The sequence below is a fragment of the Chaetura pelagica genome, unplaced genomic scaffold (genome assembly GCF_000747805.2).
Source record: "Chaetura pelagica isolate M959 unplaced genomic scaffold, ChaPel_1.0 scaffold24, whole genome shotgun sequence".
Lineage (NCBI taxonomy): Eukaryota > Metazoa > Chordata > Aves > Apodiformes > Apodidae > Chaetura > Chaetura pelagica.
This window is the reverse complement of record NW_009953077.1, coordinates 186607-207723: the sequence shown is the minus strand read 5'-3', so window position 1 is coordinate 207723 and position 21117 is coordinate 186607. Positions and strand designations below refer to the sequence as shown.

General features: G+C 43.5%; 1 protein-coding gene across 1 annotated transcript in view; it reads left to right on the top strand.

Annotated features, from left to right (window-relative positions):
- Positions 1–21117, top strand: part of CHL1 (cell adhesion molecule L1-like) — a 49137-nt gene that overhangs the window by 7478 nt on the left and 20542 nt on the right. Inside the window, exons 4-13 of the mRNA XM_009996933.1 lie at positions 3775–3897; positions 4988–5158; positions 6923–6970; positions 8860–8980; positions 11574–11758; positions 16460–16591; positions 17192–17329; positions 18005–18116; positions 18812–18978; positions 20474–20639. Coding sequence (XP_009995235.1) covers positions 3775–3897; positions 4988–5158; positions 6923–6970; positions 8860–8980; positions 11574–11758; positions 16460–16591; positions 17192–17329; positions 18005–18116; positions 18812–18978; positions 20474–20639 — 1363 coding nt within the window. The remainder of the gene's footprint in view (positions 1–3774; positions 3898–4987; positions 5159–6922; positions 6971–8859; positions 8981–11573; positions 11759–16459; positions 16592–17191; positions 17330–18004; positions 18117–18811; positions 18979–20473; positions 20640–21117) is intronic.

The window sequence follows — 21117 nt, the reverse complement described above, 5'->3', positions numbered from 1 at the left end:
CTTTCCACTTCCTCTCACTCTTGCATCCTTTAAGGACTTATTTGCATGAAAGAACTGAAGAATATCTATGATGGGTCAGGCTAAGTGTCCAGCTGGCCCAGACCACTTCTCCAGCAGCAGCCACAGAGAGGGTTATAAAAAAAGACCTGGTGTGTAGTGATGTTTTCCTACAATTGTTTCCTGGAAGATTTGCTCATTTCTGATTTAACATCATGAGCTGGATCCCATTTCACACCAGCTGGAAACCAGCCACAGGGGTCTTGAGGACTTCTAGTTAGCTGGAGAAACCAATTCAGTTCAATTTCTCAACCCTTTACCCAGAAACACGTAAATTATGGGATGGACTGAACTACATTCTCACATGAACTGCTATAAATTGCTGTGCTTGGTACAGTTACAACTATGTGAAGCTCCTGTAGTAGGACAAAAACTAAGCTGTAGGACAAAATGCTCTGTTGGGCACCTGGATAAATTTGGAGCAAATCTGCTGGGAACTGGGGTACCCCAGCTCTGCTTGCTTTGTTTTGGAATTTATGCTACTAAGCTCCATTGGATTTTGTATTGCATTGTGTTGGTCTCCCTCCTGTTTGCTTTTTTTGTTGAGATACTGCATTTTCTGAACTGGTGAGAAGCAGGAGGGAGTGACCCAGCCTCCTTGCTGAAATTTCTCTCAGCCAACCTAATTTTCCAAGGGTATTTCAGCCTGATCACGAGAGCAGTTTGGTCATTAAACTTTGAGTCACCCCAGGGATTAAGCAGAGCTGGGTTCCTTACACAAATTACTCTGGGCACTGATAATCTTTCATGAGAAGATGCACTGTAACTCTGATTGTTGTGTGTTGTACAGCATCCACATTACAGTCTTGTCAGGAAATCATATTTGGGCAGTAAAGCCCCTCCCAAGACTGTTTTTGGGCTTTTAGAAGATGTCACCATCAGTGAGGTATGCAGGTTTTCATCTTCCCTATGGCTGTTTCATCCATTGAATTGCTTGTGTTCAGGGAGCCATCCTGCTGGTGCTTCAGCTGGCCTTTCTCAAGGTCATTAAATAATGTTGTTCTGCTCCATATCATGGATAGGTGAGAGGCAGCACTTGGGGCTGTGCTGGATTCTCTGTCCCCTCTCATTACATCTGTGTGTGGTGATGATTGACATGACAGTTTTAATGGTATTGCTGCAAAGAGATCAATCAGTTGTACATTTCACAGTGGCCATGTGCTGCATTGATAACTCTGTACGATATTAAACACTTTCATGAAACAATTAATATTGGATGATACTTTTGAGCTTAATTCAGCTGTGATAGTTTCTGTGCTCAAACACAAATCAGTAGTGATTGATTCTGGAATATCCACTAATTAAAACAGAGGAACACTGCAACAACAACAAATATATATTGCCTACATCAACATACTGAAGACAAATGTGCAAGAGCCAAAGTCTAATGTGATTTTAGCTCCTTAGTTTTAATAAATCTCTTCATGCAGAATTGAGAAGCAATTCTTTTTCCAGTCTTTGAGACCAGTGGGACTCCAGCAAGAAAATTTGCTTGTCAGAAGGTTTGGCTCAGGAATTTATCATGGAAGTTTTTTCCCCTCTTGCAGAACTCGAAGGGCTCAAACTACTTTGAGTTATGCATTCAGGAGAAAATCAGTTTTCCATGTTTTTCCCTATGAACAAAGGGAAATACAGCAGCATGGAAGAAACCAGCAGCCCCAGCCACCTGTGGCTCAAGTATTTATTTGAGGTGGGTTTAAATTACTGCTTCCCCTAGTGAAATCCAGAGGCAGACATCTGGGCACACACTGGAGATGGATGCCTGCACTGTCAGCTAATGACACCAAGACCATGATTTTTCACTGTCCCCCGGTGGGACTTATATTTTTGTATAATTCTGTGATTACTGGCTACAGAAATGGACTAAGAAGACCAAGGGTTATGGCACCCAGCTAGGATATTGGAGACCCAGGTTAAATTGTGCCAAATGAGGCAGAAAATGGGTTTGAACAAGAGTTTCCAACATCCTAAATGAGTGATCTTACTATTAGACTATTTGCTGGCCTCTTTTGTTTAGACAGAAATCCCTTATCCTACACCTGATCCAGCTCTCTTAAAGTTTTGGTGAGAGTGCTGTGCTTTTGGGAATAAGTAAGCTTTAGATCAACAAATTGACTTTTTCCTACTGGAAAGGGTTCCACCACTCCAGCAATCAGCAGATGTATTTCCCAGGGCTTGAAGACTGAAGGTTATTGAATGAAATGGATTTGAATTGAGTGAATGGATCTGAATTTTCCCCAACAGGCTGGGTAATGCTCCTTAGCTCCATTCTGCCTCTCCTAAGAATTCATAATGTATTAATAATCCTCCTGGGGATATAATCTATGCAATTATCTGCATTCAAGCAATCAGGTCTACAGTGATTGCCTCTTTTTATGTTTACTGATCCTACAATGTATAAAGTCTCCTCAGAATCTTGGCTCTGCATTTCTCACCCTTCTTGGCTTTGACTCCTGTGATGTGACTCCAGCTCTCCTGGGCTGCTGATGTTTCAGATTGTTTATTTGCTATCAGATACCCTGTCATGACTTGAACACCCGGATGGCAATATTTGCTGTGCCAGTTTACTCTGCACAGCCAGAATCCTTTCATTCCTTTGCTGTTTAATTGCTGTTAATTTTGCTGTTTAATGCAGTTGAAACTTTCACTAGTTTGAACTTGCCTGAAATGAGGATGGCGTCCGCCCTGAAACTGTCTTAGTGAAATTTGTTTAAGGAGTGGTTACATTTTACAGACTAATTTCTTTGCAATCATCTCTGAGCTGCAGCCTCCCAGTACTTGTTTTTTGGGGTCGGCTCCAGCTCAGTTCTGTATCTATTCTTCTTGGATGAGCTCCTTGTATTTGGGGCTGCCAAGACTGGCCAGGTTGCCCAGGTTTGCCAAGTGTGGTCCAGGCTGTGAACAGTTTGCTGCCATCAGTGCTTTTCTCTGGGTGATCAAACAAGTCCTTGATCCATTAATTACTTAACTTATATTCAAACCCAAATAGTGCAGTCCTTGTGCAGCCCTGTGTATTCTTTTGTGCAAATCCTGCCTCTGCATCCCAGATGACAGGCTTGCCAAGGAATTCTGCAGGAGATGAGGAGTCTTTAAACCAGATTTCTGTTTCATCTGAGATGCATAAGGATTGGGACAACTCCAGGCACAAGGTGGAGCAGCTGCCTGATGTCTGTCCTCACCTGTACTGACTTGCAGTGGCTTCTGGAGAGCCACTTTTTAGCCAAGGCTTCCCAGGACATGCTACATTCCCAGGCTGGTTTTGGATTTCCCAGAAGCAGCTTGAGACCCATCAGTGCACAGGCCTCTGTGCCAGTCTGAGTCTCAGGCTGTGCTTCTGTGGGCTTGGAGTTTTCCCTTCCAGACAGTACAAACAGAGGTTCTATAGAAAGTGTTTGAAAATAGATGCATTAAAATAAAGCCTAAGCAAAGCTCATGGACATCACAGACAAGTGTTAAACATTACCCTTCAGTTTCCTGGCTTTCAGTGCTACAGCCTGTGCACTTCATGAATGACAAATGCCAGAAGAGATTTTTGACTCTTAGTAAAATGCGTCGTTGCACTGCATCACTTTGCAAATAATAGAAGTTACTGAAAGCAGAGAATGCAAAGGGTGATGTTAAGGTAAATATTTTATTAAAACCTGTGTTAAGCAGGGGAAAAGAAGGCAACATTTCAATAGGCAGCAATAAAAGAGGAACTTCTTTGCTTTTGTACAGGTGTACCAAAATTCCCAAAAGAAAAAATCGAGCCCCTTGATGTGGAGCACGGTGATTCTGTGATTTTGCACTGTAACCCCCCAAAGGGCATCCCCCCTCTGCATATTTATTGGATGAATATTGGTAAGTAAACAATTTTGACACGGTTCACATGAGGAGACTCAAAACATTTGTCTTCCACAGCAGCTTCATTACAGATCCGTAATTGATGGGAACGATAATTGGGCGAGTGCTTAGGAGAAAGATCTGGGTATGGAAAAACAACACTGAAAATTGGAGAATGGCAAGATGTGTTTACAAACACAAAGTAAAATTGTAGCGTGCATTTACACAACATGCTATTAAATCTGAGAGAACAGAAAGCTTCCGTATCAGTGAATGAGTCTGCCAGCAATGAGGACGACTGCACTTTCTGCAGGGAGGAGAGAATGTGTCAATACATTGTTTCATTCATTCCTCTTTTCCTTTTTTCATAAGCTAATGATTGGTTTAAGATACTAAGAAAAAAACAAATCTGTCAGGTATGTATAATTAGTTCCTTGTGGGCTTCTATGATGTTGTCCTCCAGCATTTGTGTTCTGAAGGAATTTCTGGCTCTGTGGACACGGTGGAACTTGGGTTGCCTCCATGGCACGAGGGGTTTGTTTCTGGTGCTGACCAAGCACTTTTGAGAGTCAGGGTGCCAGACTGAGCCTCTTGATCTTGTAAGGCAGCTTCTCCACTCCTGACATACATATTTAGCACAGCCCTGCCTGGGGCTGGATCAACAAGGAGGCAGTGCAGCAGCCTGGGTTCATACTGAGCCTCCCCTGCTGAAACCTGTAGACACAAAAGAGCAAAGTGTTTGGAAGACTGGCCATGGGGGACATCTGTGAACCTCCATATCATCACTGCAGGCCTTTGTATAGAGAGAGAGGTGCTGGAAATTTCCTTTCACCTGAGCAGGAACTTTGAGTATTTTTTAAATTATCATTAATTTCCCATCTATTTTATATAATATATATGTTATTATATATTACATATTTATTATCAATTATCAGTTTTATGTTGGATCTTGGTAAACAACCCATTGCTCATGCTGGACCTTCTGCCTCTTTTGCATCCAAGTTCTAGGCTGTATCTGGCAGCAAGCACGTGACAGGAGAGCATTAGCAGTCCTGTTGGTGACACAGCCCAGCATCATTACCATATCATAATTATTTTTTCTTGCTAGATTTGCAGCACATTCCGCAAGATGAAAGGGTCTCCATGAGCCTTAAGGGAGATCTCTACTTTGCAAACGTGGAAGAAAATGACAGTCGAAGTGATTATTGTTGCTTTGCTGCCTTCCCAAGACTGAGGACGATTGTACAGAAGATGCCAATGACTCTGAAGGTTTCCCGGTGTAAGTCTGGATGAGGAGCTTCTTGTTTTCTCTGATTTTTTCTTTTTTTAACTCCCCAGGCATCAGTGAATCCAGATGTGTGGCCTGTGTCTCTGATGTGATTCTCTCTGAAGGAAATGTATGTTGCTGTGCTTATTCCTGCATTATTAACCTCACTCCAAGGGCTAAATTCAACTGATAAAAGCTTTTTGCAGCTGTTGGGCCCCCAAAATTGCCTCGTTCTTCCTCCTGCTCTCCCTGCAGTGAAAGCTAATGAAGCATCAGGGAAAGCTACTTCTCTGGCAGATCATCAGGTCACTGATGGGTGGGATCTCACTGGGTTCTCAAGGACTTTGTGGCCACCTGCCTCTGAGGGTGCAGGCTTGGTTTCCTGGGGGTTCAGCAAAGCAGCTGGGAAGGACAGAGCTCAGCAGGTCTTTGCTGGGTGCCTTGAGCATCAACAGTAACACACGAAGCATTTGCCATTGCCTCAATGTGGAGGACATGAATTAATTTATTTAAAAGCTCTGTGTTCCTGCAGGATCTGAGGGGCTCATACAAAATGTGGCTTCAGGTACTGTCCCTGCCCCTGAGTCCCACTGGGAGGAGCTGGGTTTGCTCTCCCATTCTCACACAGGTGCACATGCTCAACGTGTCCCCACCTCTCATTCCAGCTGCCTACAGCCACCAACTACAGGAGTGTACAGATGTTGGTGTTAGAGGAAAGGAATACAAATACCCCAACACAACTACAACAAAAAAAACAACCTTCCAGGGCACACTCACATCTGCCTTAAGCCAGCAAAGCCTAACAGAAGCCAGAGGAGCTAAGGCAGCTTATACCAGCTGGAGATCCCTCCTGCCCTACTTGAATCCATTTTGGCTGTAAATAGTTTCTGGTATCACTTGTGCCCCTCGCTGAGGCTGCCTGTGGCCTTAATATCAGTCTTCTCTTTTGCTAATACTGCTGACCTTTTGGGCTCATGCAGCCCAGGAAGCCAAGGAGATTTTTCTTTATGAATGAAAGCCTAACAGTTAATATACGATTCTGAGAGTTTTCTTGTTAAGATAAAGGATTAGTAGTGGTTTTTTGTATCTTAATACTTCCTTAAACTGTACCTTGGGATAATAATTGTGAGAAAAATATTGAAATGAGGTGTTGCTCTCCTTAGGTACTCTGATGGATCCAGTCCCACGCACAGATTACAGAAAGATGAGATGGGGTTTGATTGTGGGGACACTGGTAGCCTGGCAGTGGCCCAGCAGAGCCCTCCAGTGCTTCCCCCTGCCATCAAAGCCCCCAGACTGGGAGCAGGCAAAAAAGAGAGGCACAGACCTGAAAGGTTTTTTCTACTGAGCTTGAGCCTGCCCAATCCACTCTGTATCAAGTCCCCCTTGAGGGACTGTAGTACAACAAAATGAGTGGAAAAATATAGACACTGAGAAAATAGAGACTGGATACATTTTATAGAATTTCTTTATAGTGGATACTTAATGCTTAGTGGGGCTTTTCATTATACTAGTTAACAAAGATGAAATGATGATTCAATCACCCCTGAAGTATTTTGCAGAATAATACATATCTTCGAAGGATTTTCTTTGTGTTTTCAGAAATTTGTTGTTCATCTGTTGCTTTACTTTAAGTTTTTTCTTTGTTTCTTTCTTTGGGGCAGAAATGGAGCGGGGGTGGGGGAGGGTGTTTTTGTTTTGGTTGATTTATTGTTTCCTTTGATTCCATATCAACTGTGCATGTTTGTGTTTGGTTGTCACTTTTATTTATTTCAGTTAAGCATGCTAATGACTCAGGCTCACCTAACGCTGCAGTTACTAAGGGTGAGTTGAATGCATCTGTTAATTAGCCTTTAAACTGAGAGTCCCGCAGCCAAGATGAACAGATGAGCTGCTGCTGAGGAAAAAAACAACAACTATTGTTGTGGGGTGCATTTCAGTGGTCCACAGAGTACAATTTGCTCACCTTGTACTTTTTGACAGAAATCTGAAGGGATTTTAACAAAGGGGTAGTTTTCTTATTTGAGAAAAGAACTGTCCTGTTTCCTGAGGTGGTGTAAGTAAGGAGGTGATGGCAGGTTTTCTTCTGTCATTGGTTCAGAGAAGGAGCCAGAGGGTGGATGTTCTAGATCTCAGTCTAAGAAGATTGGGTACCTGTGTTTTGAAACCAATCATTCATGTCTGAAGGGTCACCCTGGGGCTGCATTACTCCAGGGTGAGCTTAAGGTGTGGATTTGCAGAGCTTCAGGTGCTCTGTGTTGCTTGTCCTCACCTCCAGCTCTTCCCAGGGAAGATGAGGGTGGTTGTCCTTGACCAAGATTTGCCCTTCCCAATTATCCCCCCAGGTAAGCACTGCAATAAAGTACTTCTCATCCTGGGGATTCACATCTTTCCTGGCTTTGTGTTCCTCTCTTTAGGGATCAATACCCTCCAAACACTCTGCTGAGGTTTGTGTAGGCAATGTGGCTGGGTTAGAAAGCAGCACACAGCTGTTCCTGCCATTCTCCACCCAGTTAATTTTGATTAAAACATGTAAAAATGATAGTCTTGGGTTTTGCATGTAGCTCTTGACTCTGATTTATTTGGTTCAATTGCTTCTGAGAGACTGTTTTTGTGAAATGCCCAATTTTAAATTCCTGGAAGACCTTGTTTTGCTGGACGAGCTCTGAAGTTCTTGAGAAGGGAGTTCTGACCAGTCCTCCAGCCTTGGCCTGCAGAGGCTGAGCCTTGTGAGCAGGACAAGCAGGGCTGCTGTGCAGTGACAGACACTCAAAAACTGTTGTTTTTTTTCCCTGGGAGAGATGCCTGGACTCTTGTCATCACTTAGGGGGGAGAGGATGGGGTGGGAAGGGGGAGCAGGACTGGCTGCCTGCAGGAGGTAGAGGGCAGATGGAAAATGTGTGAGCATATCCAGAGACACTGGAGTGTTTCACTGCAGCTCTGAGCACTGGTGACACAGATTCACAGAGAGATACAAAGCAAGAGGAGGGAAAAAAGAAAAGAGTAACTGGATCAGAGAGATACATGTGATCTTTCACCAAATCATCCGGAACTGACTATTTTTGAGGAACTAGTACCATTTGGGGACTTATTCATTACTATGCTAATTGTTATGATAGCCATAACTGGATAACCATTGAACTCTGCATATTTCATCATGAAACCCCTGTTTGGCAGGCTGGAACAAATGGCCTCTTGAAATCAAATGCAGGTCAATCTTGTTTTATTATTTTAACAGTCTTTCTTACAAACTGTATCTCCATTATTTTAGATGTAATAATTGTAGCAATTCTGTGGGAAATTCGAGTCAGGAAAGATGAGGTTTCATCTGAGATTTAACAGTGATGGAGTCAATGCAGAAGAGAGGTGCTGAGGTGCTCACCAGAAGATGAGCACTTGAGAAGATCTGTGTGCTGAGATGGGCAGAGGTGGATGAGAGAAAGGGCCAGTGCTTGGGAAGCAGGACATGAAGTGAGAAAAGGGGTTTCACCAGTACTGCTGCCTGCTATACCTACTATAGCTATTTCCTGACTGCAAGCAGGAGAATAAAGGGGAGTCCTGGATTGGTCTCAAACTGGATAAATAAATAAAAAAAAGAACATTTACAAATCGATGTCTGAAACCTCCTGACAAATAATGTTTGTGGCGTTATTGAAGGATAAGCAAAGGCTCTAAGGTTTTCTATCTAACTCTTATTTTGCTTTATTTTTTAGCAAATTTTATCAAGGAAAGAAAACCCAAACTGCTGATCCCTCCTGAATCTGCTGGCAGTAGCTCATCAGTCACTGTCATCAAGGGAGGTGTCCTGCTACTCGAATGTATTGCTGAAGGGCTGTGAGTAATGCACCACACTGCACTGCCTTAATCACCTCTTGAAACAGAAGTGAGGAAAGAAAAGCTATATTAAAAATTATAAAACTGCAAATGAGTACACCTACCTGCCCAAACCTTTTAAAATCCTACATTTATGCAGGTTTTTAAAAAGTATTGATAGTCCTTGCAAAGCAGCACTGAGCTTGTGTGCAACTTCTTGTGTTTCTTATTGCTACAGCTTATAAACAAGTAATTTTAAACATATTGCAGTAGGTATAGATTTTTTTACTGCTATATTAAAAAAACCCAAACAACTATTATGGAAGTTTTATTTCTGTAGAGCTATTTTTGAGATATTGAGAGACAAAATAACATGAGAATTCAGCTGTTACGGTTTGCCTCACAACCTGGTTTCTGGTTTTGCCAATTTTTTTCTAAGATCCCAGGTTTTTAAAAACAAAGTTGTTGTGATACTTAATACAAGGTATCCACTAAGGAAATGCCCCATTAAATGAGACTGGTGGCCCACCTAGCCCAGCTGCAGGAGGGTTTTTTTTCCTTATTGTAAATAGCACAGGACAAAATAAGATTAAGGAGAGGGAAGGGGTAAATGGAACAGGTTGCCCAGAGAGGTGGTGGGTCCCCCATCCTGAAGTGTGAATACCCCTCTCAGGCCTTGTTCCTGCTGCAGTAACTCACACAAACATCACCTCCTCCTTGCCCTCAGTCCAGTTTTCCAATTCTGACAGGTAAAACAAAGATCTGTTCAACCATTAAGCCCCCAATGAAAACACAGTCACTTCTGGTTTATTTTGATAGGGCTTTTCCTTAAGTGGAGACTTAAATCATTGTCTTCTCCTGCAGTGAGGCAGATCTGCAGGTCTAGGAGCAGAGCCTGTGGTTAGCAGAGAGATAATTCATATTAAAGGCTGTGCAATTATATCCCCTCTATAAAATTCCAAAATCAGGCTATTTATCTGCCTGAACAAACATGCTTAAGGTATTTTGTTTTTCCATGTGGGCTTGGAAGGGAATTGCTCATTTGAGCTGGCAAGTTGATACCTCTGCAGTTGGTTGCCATGTCTGAGAGCAGGTGAATTGCTTGCCTCGACTGGATCCACTCCAGGTATCTGCAGTGAGGTTTAGTTCCCTGTTGCAGCACTTCCTTGTCTAATTCACTCCCCATCAAACTCATTCACAGGCACACAAACCTCCACAGGGCTACAGCGAGGGGTTGATAGTGTTTTCAAGGTACTTAGTAGGAAAATCACCTTGGAAATACACAATTATTAATTTCCATGTGCAAGAATTAGTATTGTGTACAAAAAGAGCCAAAAAGGACATTGTTTATTTGGAAAAAAAAAAAAAAAATTGTTATCTTTGCTTGTTTGTTGTTATTTTTTTAAAAGGAAATATTTTAGTGCTACTCAAAATTTTCCAAGAAACTTGTTTAAATTAATTTTCAAACAAAAAGGTTTATGTTTGTTTGTTTTTAAGTAGTCACTTGAAAGAAGACTAAGTACTTCTTTGATCACCAAACCAACCTTTTTCACTCAAACCCTTAAAAAATGCAACACTTAGATGAAAATAAAATATTTAAACTTGTTAAAATTCCCCTTCCCAGCAAAAAAAAATGATCAGCTTTGCCTATATCTCTGCCAATCCATCCCACCAAATGCCCACAAACCACAGAAGCGGATCCACTGAGCCAGATTTCAAGTAACTAAGAGCAGGGGCAGCCAACTGCAAAATAAGGAATTAAGTACATTCCCAATCTGTCATTTTTGAAGACTTGCATTTGGAGCACTGCCAGTGTCAGGGGGGCACTGCCAGTGTCAGGGGGGCACTGCCAGTGTCAGGGGGCAGTGCCTCAGCACAGCCCCACGGCAGCACAGAGCCTGACTTTGAGACAGGAGCAGGGCAAGGACTGTTGCAGGAAATAATAGGATATGTGCACAGTTGTGCTCACTGCTCATGGCAAACCATAATTTCTTTATACCTGGGGCTTTGAATGGCTTGTGCCTGGGCATTTTGCCACGAGAACAGATGGACACAAGAGTAAGCAGATATGACACTGTGTGTGTGTGCCCCGTGTGGCACCGGGGTCGCGCAGCCCAGCTGGGAAAGCGCAGGCGACAGCCTGTCCCCAATTTCTGTGTCACTGCCATTTGCTTTCTACAAACGTAGAAAAAGAACATTTCCAGCCATCTCCAATGGCTGGCCACCTTTCTAAGCAGGCAGGACACCAAGTGAAGTCACTGAAATGAAGTCGTTACCTCCTTGTCTGTCCTCAAGTGCCCTTTTGGAGTTGGATGAGATGAGCTCCCTTCCCTCTCCCACAGTCCATGCCAAGGAATGAAGCCTCATGCCTGGTCCTGGTGTTGGCTGTGAAGGGTTTATTCATAGGGGTCCTCCAAATCAAGAAGCAGTATAGAGTAGTTATAATCTACAGTATAACCCATATTATAGCCCCAGGGTTTTAAACCAGCCCACAGAACTGAAAAAAATGTCACCCTGCAAACCACATGTACGAAGTCCAGTAGCTCTGCTAACACAAAGCATCACAGCAGCCTGATATTCAACTCAAAACTTCCTTATTTTTCTTTGCTATTAGACCAACTCCTCACCTAAGCTGGGTCAAGGTCACTGGAAACGCACCCAAGGATGAACCAGAAACAGAAAATTTTGGGAAGGTACTGAAGATAGACCAAGTGACTGAAGCTGATGCAGGAACGTACGAGTGCACGGCGAGCAACCCCATGGGCAGAGTGAAGCATCAGTTCCACGTGCAAGTAGAAGGTGCCCAGTACATTTCACTAAGCTTTTTGATTTTGAACAGGGAGGAGGTTAAAGAGAAGTGAATAACCTTTGTTGCCATCACTTTGTGTAACGCATAAATTCGACCAACTCTATCAATTCATGCTAGGCAAAGACATGTTTTATAGATTTGGGAAACTTGCAGAATGTAGCAGTTTTGGATTTTTTATTAAATAGCAATAATGCCTTTTTTTTCCTGAACCATGAAGGCTTTACAAATTGGCAGGCAGAATTACCAATATATGACCAGATCCAATACTTAAAAATTTTAATTAGTCAAGCAGAGGTATTGATTAAATACCTTGTATTAATCTGACAGTCAGACTAAAAGATCCTATTATTGTATTTGCTCTTAAAGAATGTGACAATGGCTTTAGTACCAGAGGTACTTTTAGGTCAGTTTCCTTTCTTTGACTTTCACCAAAAGTTAATGCCTACAAAGGACTGTAAAAACAGTGAGCAACCATGATATGGTTTCTTTCCTCTTCGACTCCATGTGCTCCCTTGCAGTCATTTTTGCATAGGAACAACCTGAGCTAAGAGTGGTTTCTATAGCCCCTGGAAAGTCTCAGAAAAACTTATGAAACTAAGTAAAAAAACTCCAACTTTTACTAATTTTTAAGTTTAAAAAATGTGAAATCCAACCTAGCCCACTGAGTACCCAAGGCCCCTTCCCAGCAGAGCCTGCCTCCTTGGGAGGATGGCCAGTACCTCAGAAATAGTTTCAGAGCGACACTGGTGCACATCCTCCACTGGGGTGATGCAAACACCCAGATCTGGTGGCTGAACAGGGGGAGTGCTGGGCTAGCAAAACAGAGAACCTGGCATGTTTGTGCATCCCTTTGGTCACCCTTTATTTGTGCTGCTGCTAAAAGAGGGCAGGTTAATGACAGCCAAGATACCTTCATCACAGGTATCTGACAGTGCAGACAGGGGTGCACAGCTCTCTCTCCATCCTCCTTTCTCACTGGTCACTCTCAGACCCTGAAGTTGTGAGCCCCTCACTTAAGGGAGCTGCAGAAGCTCTTTTCAAGTGAGACTTGGCAGATCCAAGCCTGCCCTGCAGAAGGATCACTGCCCCTGCAACTCTTCCAGCAATGCTGCCCATAAATAGCTACAAAATGAGAATCCTGAAGCCCAGCTGAAAAATATTTTCTCTTTACTGATGAAAAATGCTCCAGCCTCTGGTCTGCAGAGTAACAAAAATAAATCAGAGGCAGTATTAAACTGTCAGAGTCTGCCAACTGCTTCATTTTAATCTGTGTCTCTTCTCACTCTGTGGTCACAGGAGTCTTGATGGGAGGAAAGGCACTTCCAGCTCCCTGCTCTGTATTTACCCATCAGCTGTGGAAGAGCCTTTCTTCCAGTATGTGACAAATCATCCCCAGCCACTTGACACAACCTTGTGTCTTACAGTCTTCTTTCCCTCCCTGGAAGTGTGGCAGAGGGGGATACCAGGGCATGGCAAGTTTTGAGCTGTGATGGAGGGCAAGTGCTGAGTCCTAGAAATCATCCCAGATGGTTTGGAACATCTCTGCTGTAGCTGAATATTTTAACAATCTGGCCATGATTTTTTCGGCTGTAAAACTTGAATCCAACACCAGAAAAAAACCCAACCCAGTGAACCAAACAAAAAAAACACTCACCAACAACAAAAAAAAAGCAGGAAATAATGCACTTGAGCCATTGCAATGTAACCAATGCTTTAGCAATTGCTTTAAAATTAGTTTTCTGTATGTCTAACTAATGTTGGGTGCTGTCAGCAGCCAGAATTCTTCCTCTTAGGTGTCACCTCACATGCAGGGTATCAAGGTACAACTGAGCCCAAACAATGTCTTCTGGAATTTCTCACCAGAAAGTGTCACTACCATTCATCAGAGGTGGGCACGTTCATCATTCTTGCAGCAACTCCAGCGTGAGCACTCAAGGGCAGATCTAAAGTTGGTGGAAGTAGGCATTAATTTCAACAGGGAGGTTGTACTGGCACACCTGACAGGCTCTTCTCAAAGGCTGCATCCAGGGAGAAGGAAATTAAACATGGAAGTAAAATGACCTTGGTTGTTCTCAGTCTAGCGCTGGTGTCGAAATCAGGATTTTGCTCTTGTTTCTGCACTACATCCCATTTTCTGTTCTTCTTTCTGGTATGTGAGGATCTCAAACCAATACCCCAGCCTTCTAAATAGCAGCCTTAATTAATGATATTTGCATGGAGCCCACTTACTAATCCTGTTGTAGTCTGAGGGCAAAGATTCAGGCAGCTATTACCAAGTATATAAAAATATTCAGCTAGCAAATTGCTTAACTCTTTGATCATTTTAATCTCTCTCTGCAAGGAAAGAAGTAGCCTGGGACATTGAAGCAGACACAAAAATCCCCATTGTTGTTATTAGAATGAGATAGAATTATTTTTAAAAAGCAAGCCCACACATTGTCTTGTGTCAGATGTTTATTTGGTCTCTGTATATAACCCCCAAGCCCAAGATAAAATGTACATCCCACCTCAAAATCTTCTCACTATCACGGTGTCTGATCTCACAGTATCTTGATCTTCACTGAAGCTCCTAGACTGTGTTTAACAGAGGTAATGATTGCAATATAATGATTAATTGTAGTAATGATACAACAGCTAAGGGCATTTGCAGTTATGTCTAATAACAGTTTCATTACTCAGCTAGAGAAAAAGAGATGACTCTGGTGTGAAACAGGAGCACAGCTGGGTGGTTTAAGCAGGTTCATACTCTAGTTCTGTGTTTCACTAGAAAACTGCTTTGACCAGGATGCAGACCCTAAGATGCCTCTGAAGCTGCAGATGATCCCTCAGGGTGGGATGGATTGCCAGCCCTTAGGAGGATGAGAGAAGAAATCAAAATAATCTTGACAAACTGGGAAAATGGTCTGGAATAAAGAGGATGGGCTCCAGGAGGCACAAGCACAGAGCAGGTCTCGTCAGGCAGCACCACTTGGCTTCATAAGCACAGGATGGAAAGTGTCTGGTTAGACTGCTCTGGAGAATATACTGGATTGCAAGCTGAACGTGTCTTGGAAATACTAGGCTTGAGGAAAATCAAAAATCATCCTGCAAAGTGTAAAGGGAAGTGCTGTAAGAGAGACTCTACTGAGAAGTGATAAGGCCTCACTTAACTAGTTTTATATCATGCACTTCATCAAGGCTGGGGTCAACTCAAGGCAGCAGCAAGGGCAGTGACAGAGCTCACAGGAAAAAAAGCCAAAAACAAACAAACAAACAAACAAACACAAAAACCCTGCAAAACCAAAATGTTCTGCTGTTTGCAGAGTTTTTTCCTGGACTCAAGTACAAGGAAGCATGTCAGGTATGGTCAGACACGCTGCATTATGGGAGGGAAACCAGTGCCATGGGGAGGAAGGTGGAAGGAGAAATTTGTGCTGTGTGAAAGAAGAGCAGAGATGTTATGATTTTAGATAAGCTTTGGTGTCTTGAAAATTAGCTCATTCTTTGGCTGTTAGGGAAGGGTGTTTCTTCATGGGTGCTCCACTGTGAAAGTGGTGGACTGTGCATAGTTCTTGTGTATCACACTTCAGGGGTGTTTCTTTAATATAAAGCAATAATGCTTTGTTTCAGCATATCACACTGATAACATCTGGGGGAGTATTACCAGGCAACAGCTCTGTTAATCTTCAAGGAGTTTTATAAGCATTAACTAATGAATCCTCCTGTCTTCCATACATTAGCTCATCTGTTTCAAATAAGGAAGGAGGCTCAGAGACCTGCCCAGCACATGCAGAAGAGGTAGTGTCAGCTCTGGAATTAAAATGTGGAAGTTTGTTGCTTTTCAGAGAAAGATAATGATGAATTCAGGGATTTGTTTTGGACTGAGGCTGCCCACTGAAGTGTAGGCAGGCTCAGGGACCTGCATTCAGCCTGTAGAGAACAAAGCATTCGTCAGACAGATGCCTTTTTTCCCCACCCTGTTCCCTTCCTTCCCTTATGGTTGTGTTTGTCCAGCGAGGTTCGGGTACCTGATGCTCAGGAGCTGCTCTGCAGAGGTTTCCTCAGAGCTTCCCCACTTTAGCTGGCAGTGCTGGGAAGGAGGGACTGAAGCAGCACAACGCTGCTCCTCTACCCCCACCCTGTGGACAGCCCTTCTGCGCTGCTCCTCAGGATGGTGGTTCTCTCATCCTCAGTGCTGAGACGATGCTTCCCCATTCCTAAATATGTTATGCATCAGCTTCTCGGCTGGATACACGATGGGGAAGCAGAACAGGGCAACTCCCAGTGCATTTCCCCAGCTGGAGGTGCTGGTGCTGCCCCCTGCCCTCCCACCGCCCCGGGCAGCCGGTGGCAGTGCTTGCTGCTGCCTCCTCAGGGGCACTGCAGATGGGTGGGTGTTTGCTGAAATTGTCTCACTTCATCCCCCAGCCCTGGTGCCTGAGGTTCCCTGTGAAAACGCCGACCTGTTCAGGGCTGCCTCCTTCCCCAGCCCCTCACCTCCCGCATTCCAGCAGCAATAGATGTGTTCTGATGCTCGTGTTACCCCTCGTACCATCAGCACACACCAAGTGCAGCTCAGCTGCTCCACAGCCCGGTTGGGAGCTGCCCGGGATGTCCTGGCAGCGTTTGCCATCTCCTGGAGGAGCTTGGCAATAGCAGCCAGACTTACCTGGCTCTGTGCACCCGCTAACTGCCCTGTTCCCTCTTTCCAGAGCCTCCTCGGTGGACAGAAGAGCCCCAGGGTGGGGTTTACAGCGTAGGAGCAAACCTTGTGCTGCTGTGTAGAGCCACTGGCAGCCCAAAGCCAACCATTCAGTGGAAGCTGAACGGGATGCCCATTGACAGTAAGTTCAAGCCCCAGGCTTCTCCTTCAGGTGGTGGCCGGGTGGGATGTGCTGCTGCTGTGCCCAGGCAGAGGGAACACACCAATCCTAAAGCACTGAATGATGTCTGCTTTGACATCTAGTCAGGCATGAATTACTGGTTTTTTACTTAGAAGAGCTAATGTCTAAATCATAGAATCATGGAATGGTTTGGGTTGGAGAGACCTTAAAGATCACTCAGTTCCAACACCCTGCCATGGGCAGGGTCACCTACCTGGGGAGTTGTGTCCATTGAGGCTTCCAGTTCTTCCTGCTTCTGAATAAGCACAAGTGATGTGTAACTGGGGAGCACAGGCGCTGGTGTAGCAATATTATCACTGCCATTTCTAGTAGCCTTTGTGGGGATTTTACTGCAAATTTGAGCTCTAGAGTGCTTTCTTTAGGCCATGGAACTGCTCTGGAAGGCAGTCCTCTGCCACCTGCTCTCCAGAAGCTGAGCAAGGTGCTGGTTTGACCCTGAAGTTGTGCTTTGCCTTTGGCTTTCAAGCAGTGGGCAGAGACCCTGAACTCCACAGCTGTGGTGTTTTCCCCAGTCTCCTGATGCAGTCTGTGTCTTTCCAGGAAGGACCTTCAGAGGCACAGTATCTTCCACAGAGATCAGCCTCACCAACCTGCAGATCCAGGACAGTGCTGTGTACCAGTGTGAGGCCAGCAACAAGCACGGCACCATCCTTGCCAGCGCCAACATCAACGTCCTCAGTGAGTACCCCCCTGGCCTGCCCTGCTCACCAGAGCAGATCAGACCAAAGCACCCTGTTCTGCTGACTGAATCCTTCAGGGCAGCTTGGGGGTTGTCACCATGGCAGTGATCTTTTGCATCAGCCACAGATTTTTAAGAAATCCAAACTAATACAAGTCTTGGCATAGGAAGTAGCATATGCTTAGCATAAGTGTTTGTGAGTTTTGCTATATTCTTTGTTTTTAAAAAATATGGTTGGGCTCAAAACCTTTTGAATTCCAACATGCTAAACCCACTTGAGGCTCAATTGTGACCTCAAGTCTGATTTTGAATTATTAAGTGTATTGTTAATCTTTCATTTCAGTTGTGATGCCCAGCCTGCTCTTTGAAGAAAGGGAGTGATGGGAATTTATTTAATAAAAGTGGCCTCTAGAGGAAGCAGAATTAGCTCTGTTTTCTCTCCTGGACTGCACTGGTGTTTTATGTTCTGACATGTCCATCAGTCAACCACTGTTACTCTGTCAGTGAAGCTTAGGAGAGCTCAGGTGCTCAGTGCCACTGGTTCCAAAGGCAGTGAAATTCCCATTAAGTGCCTGAGCCTCTGACATTTGCTGGAAAAGGGGATGATGCAGGGAATGTCTTTATATTCCCAGTTCTGACATGCAATGATCCTCATTTTGCAATCTCTTCTGCAGATATTGCTCCCTTAATCCTGACCTCAGATGGTGAAAGCTATGCTGCAGTAGTGGGTTACAGTGCCTTCCTACACTGCGAGATCTTTGCCTCTCCTGCAGCAGATATTAGATGGTAAGCCCTCAAGAACTGATCTTTCCATGTGAAGCAGTTTCACACAGGCCCCCCAAACACTGAAAAATGTGTTCATTTTTCTTTCTGTGGAGTTAAAACTAGAAATCTGTAATAAGACAGTATGTAATATAAATATTCTGTGCTTAAGTGCACTTCCTAGAACCTTGAAGAGCTGATTCATTTAAAAAGTTTAATTAAAGTCCTCAATACCTGTGTGACACAAGTGGTGGGATATTCATGAAGCCAAGCCATGCTGTATCTAGCCAAATCCTGCTACAGCTTCACTGGCCTTAGTTTAATGTTGGCAGCTTCTGAAGTTTGGACACGTTGTCGAGGTGGAAACACAATGACTTACAGAGAGTATTAACCTGGAAGGGTTTCCTTACGGCTGGAAATCATGGGATTTTTTGTCATGGAACTTGACACATGCAATAAAATTGCAGGTGACAGGTGTTAAGTGAAGTTTCAGCCAGGCTAGTTTAAAGACCTTGCTCAACACTGTCAGGATGGTTTTGGTTTGCAGGAGGCTTCTATCCCTTTACGAGTGGCTGCTCCTGAGTAAAGTGACTTGCTGATCTTGACTGTGGCTGAGACCAGCTCCCAGAATTCCTGTGCCCCCTGCCGTACCTGCTAACCATGCAATAACAGATCCTGCAGCCCCAGAAATCACCTGTGATTGTTGTTCTCCTCCTTAGGACTAAGGATGACAGCATAGAGCCACTGTCAGCGTTACGCTATGAGCTAAACAAGAACGGCACCCTGGAGATCAAAGAGGCCACGAAAGAGGACGCCGGCTCGTACGCCTGCTGGGCTGCAAACACTGTTGGGAAAAGGGCAATCACTGCTAACCTGGATATAAGAGGTAAAGTCTCACTTAGGAAGGGAAAGGACTTTGGGATCTGCTAAGTTTTCATATTTTAAAACTTTCAGTGAATATGTCATTAGTAAATACTCAGTCCAAGATACAGACTTATTCTGTGAGGCTATAAATTCTCTGTAGACACAGACCGAAGTTGTCTGTGTTTTTCTGTGTGATTTCTCCATGCTCATAGATGATGTTTACGACTTTCTTGACACTTCCAGAAGCTGCATAAGCCACCAAAACCTTGCACTTTACTTCCTGAGCTGTTAACTTTATTAACTGGGGAATATTTTCCCCCTCTCTTGCCATCAGCTCTTTTACACTCAGAGCCAGCTCCTGGGTGGCCCTTGGGAGCCCAGAGCCCTCCTTGTGCTCTGTGGTTCCTTGCTGACTCAGGCAAGGTCCCTGCATCTCCCACAGCCATGAACATCTTCCTTCCCTAAAGCTACTTCTATTTGTGGATCACCAGGTAGATCCCAAACAGAATTAATATTCACAGGCAACACAAAGCACGTTGCAGCAGGATGAGTTTGGGAATGCTGCTGGTTTAGGGGCTTTGCATTGAGCCTTTCCTTATTATCAATTTGACAAATATTTGTAAATGGAGCAAAAAAAAAACCCCAAACTGAAATGCTTTTATTTATGCATTTCAGATGCACCCTGTGTGCTCTATTTCTGTTTTAAGGGATTTATTTGGTTTTCCCCTGGCAGGGGGATGGCAGTGGACAGCTTCTCTTGGGCACACAGGTGAAAGTTGGGTTGCAGACCAATTTACTTAGGATTTAGGGCTTGCCAATAACATAACACCTTCAATACCCAATTAGCAAAGTCCTGAAAAGGATTTTCAGATGCAGATTTGCTGTCACAAACTTAAGGAACACTCTTTTTGTGTTCTGTTTCCACTCGTTCCCTTTACGCTGTAAATTTTACAGTGATAAAAAACACGAAATTCTCACTGAGCAACATTTCACTGTAAAAAGAAATGGAGACAACTGTTTTATTCTTACTTATTCATCTGTTTCTGCATTGAGATTAGAGTCAATTAAAAGAACAAACTTGATTGCAATAATTTTTTCTCCCTTGACTTTAAGAAGCTTGTAGTTTTGGCTGGATCATTGCCAAAGCCTATTTCAAATGGCAATTGGACATAAAAATCCAATTCAAGTTTTTTTTTACCATCCATTTCATGACAGTCTGCTAGCAAGGATTTTCACCTGTGACTTTTTTGGGGGCTTGGATTTTTTTTCTGGAGCTCTTTGGTAAAATCAACTCTATGGTAGTCAAGTAAAAAAAGAAATTTTCAAGACAGAAAATAAAATCCTGGGAATTATCTATTTTAAAAGCAATCAATCTTTACTTGAAGTGTTTGTATGTGTAGCAAAAAAACCCCATGATCATTGCTCCTGAAGTTGATTTTTATATATGAAGTGCTTGGTGAAAATCTGGTATAATAATCTCTCTGTCCTAATCCAAGTGTTTTCCTGTGATCTATCAGATGCTACGAAACTTGTTGTTACTCCAAAGAGCCCCCGGGTGCTGAAATCACATTCGATTTTGTTGAAATGTCAGTCTGAATATGATGCACATTTGAAACATAGTTTTAAATTATCCTGGAGAAAAGAAGGAAATGACGTGCCACTCAACAGCACGGAGGATGGCAGGTGAGCTGGGAAGAAACAGGACTTGTCTTGATTTCAGCTGAATAATGCTGTGTGGTGTGGGAATGTGAGCTTCAATAAGCATGAGACTTAATAGCTTGAAATGCAAATTCATGTCTGCCAGAATTCTTCATGCAGTACAGGACTAGATCTGTATTTTATATACATACAAATGTAAATGCACTTACGTGAGGTTTGGGGCACAGCTGACAAGTTCTTTTGGTTTTTATTAACTCTCTCACCATCACAGCAGAATATTGCACAAATGTTGGTTCAACCCAAAAGTCAACCCAAGTGTAGTCAACAGGAGGTTAGTTTCTGCAGTGTGCCTGTTTTACACCTGTTCAGTCAATGTCCTTGTACTGGTGAAGTGAGTGGAAAACAGGTTTCTGAGATTCTGCCTAAAATCATACACATAAAAAGCAGTCAGTTTTTCTTTCATAAGTGTGTAGGACTTGCAATTGCAGGCTGAATTTTGCCC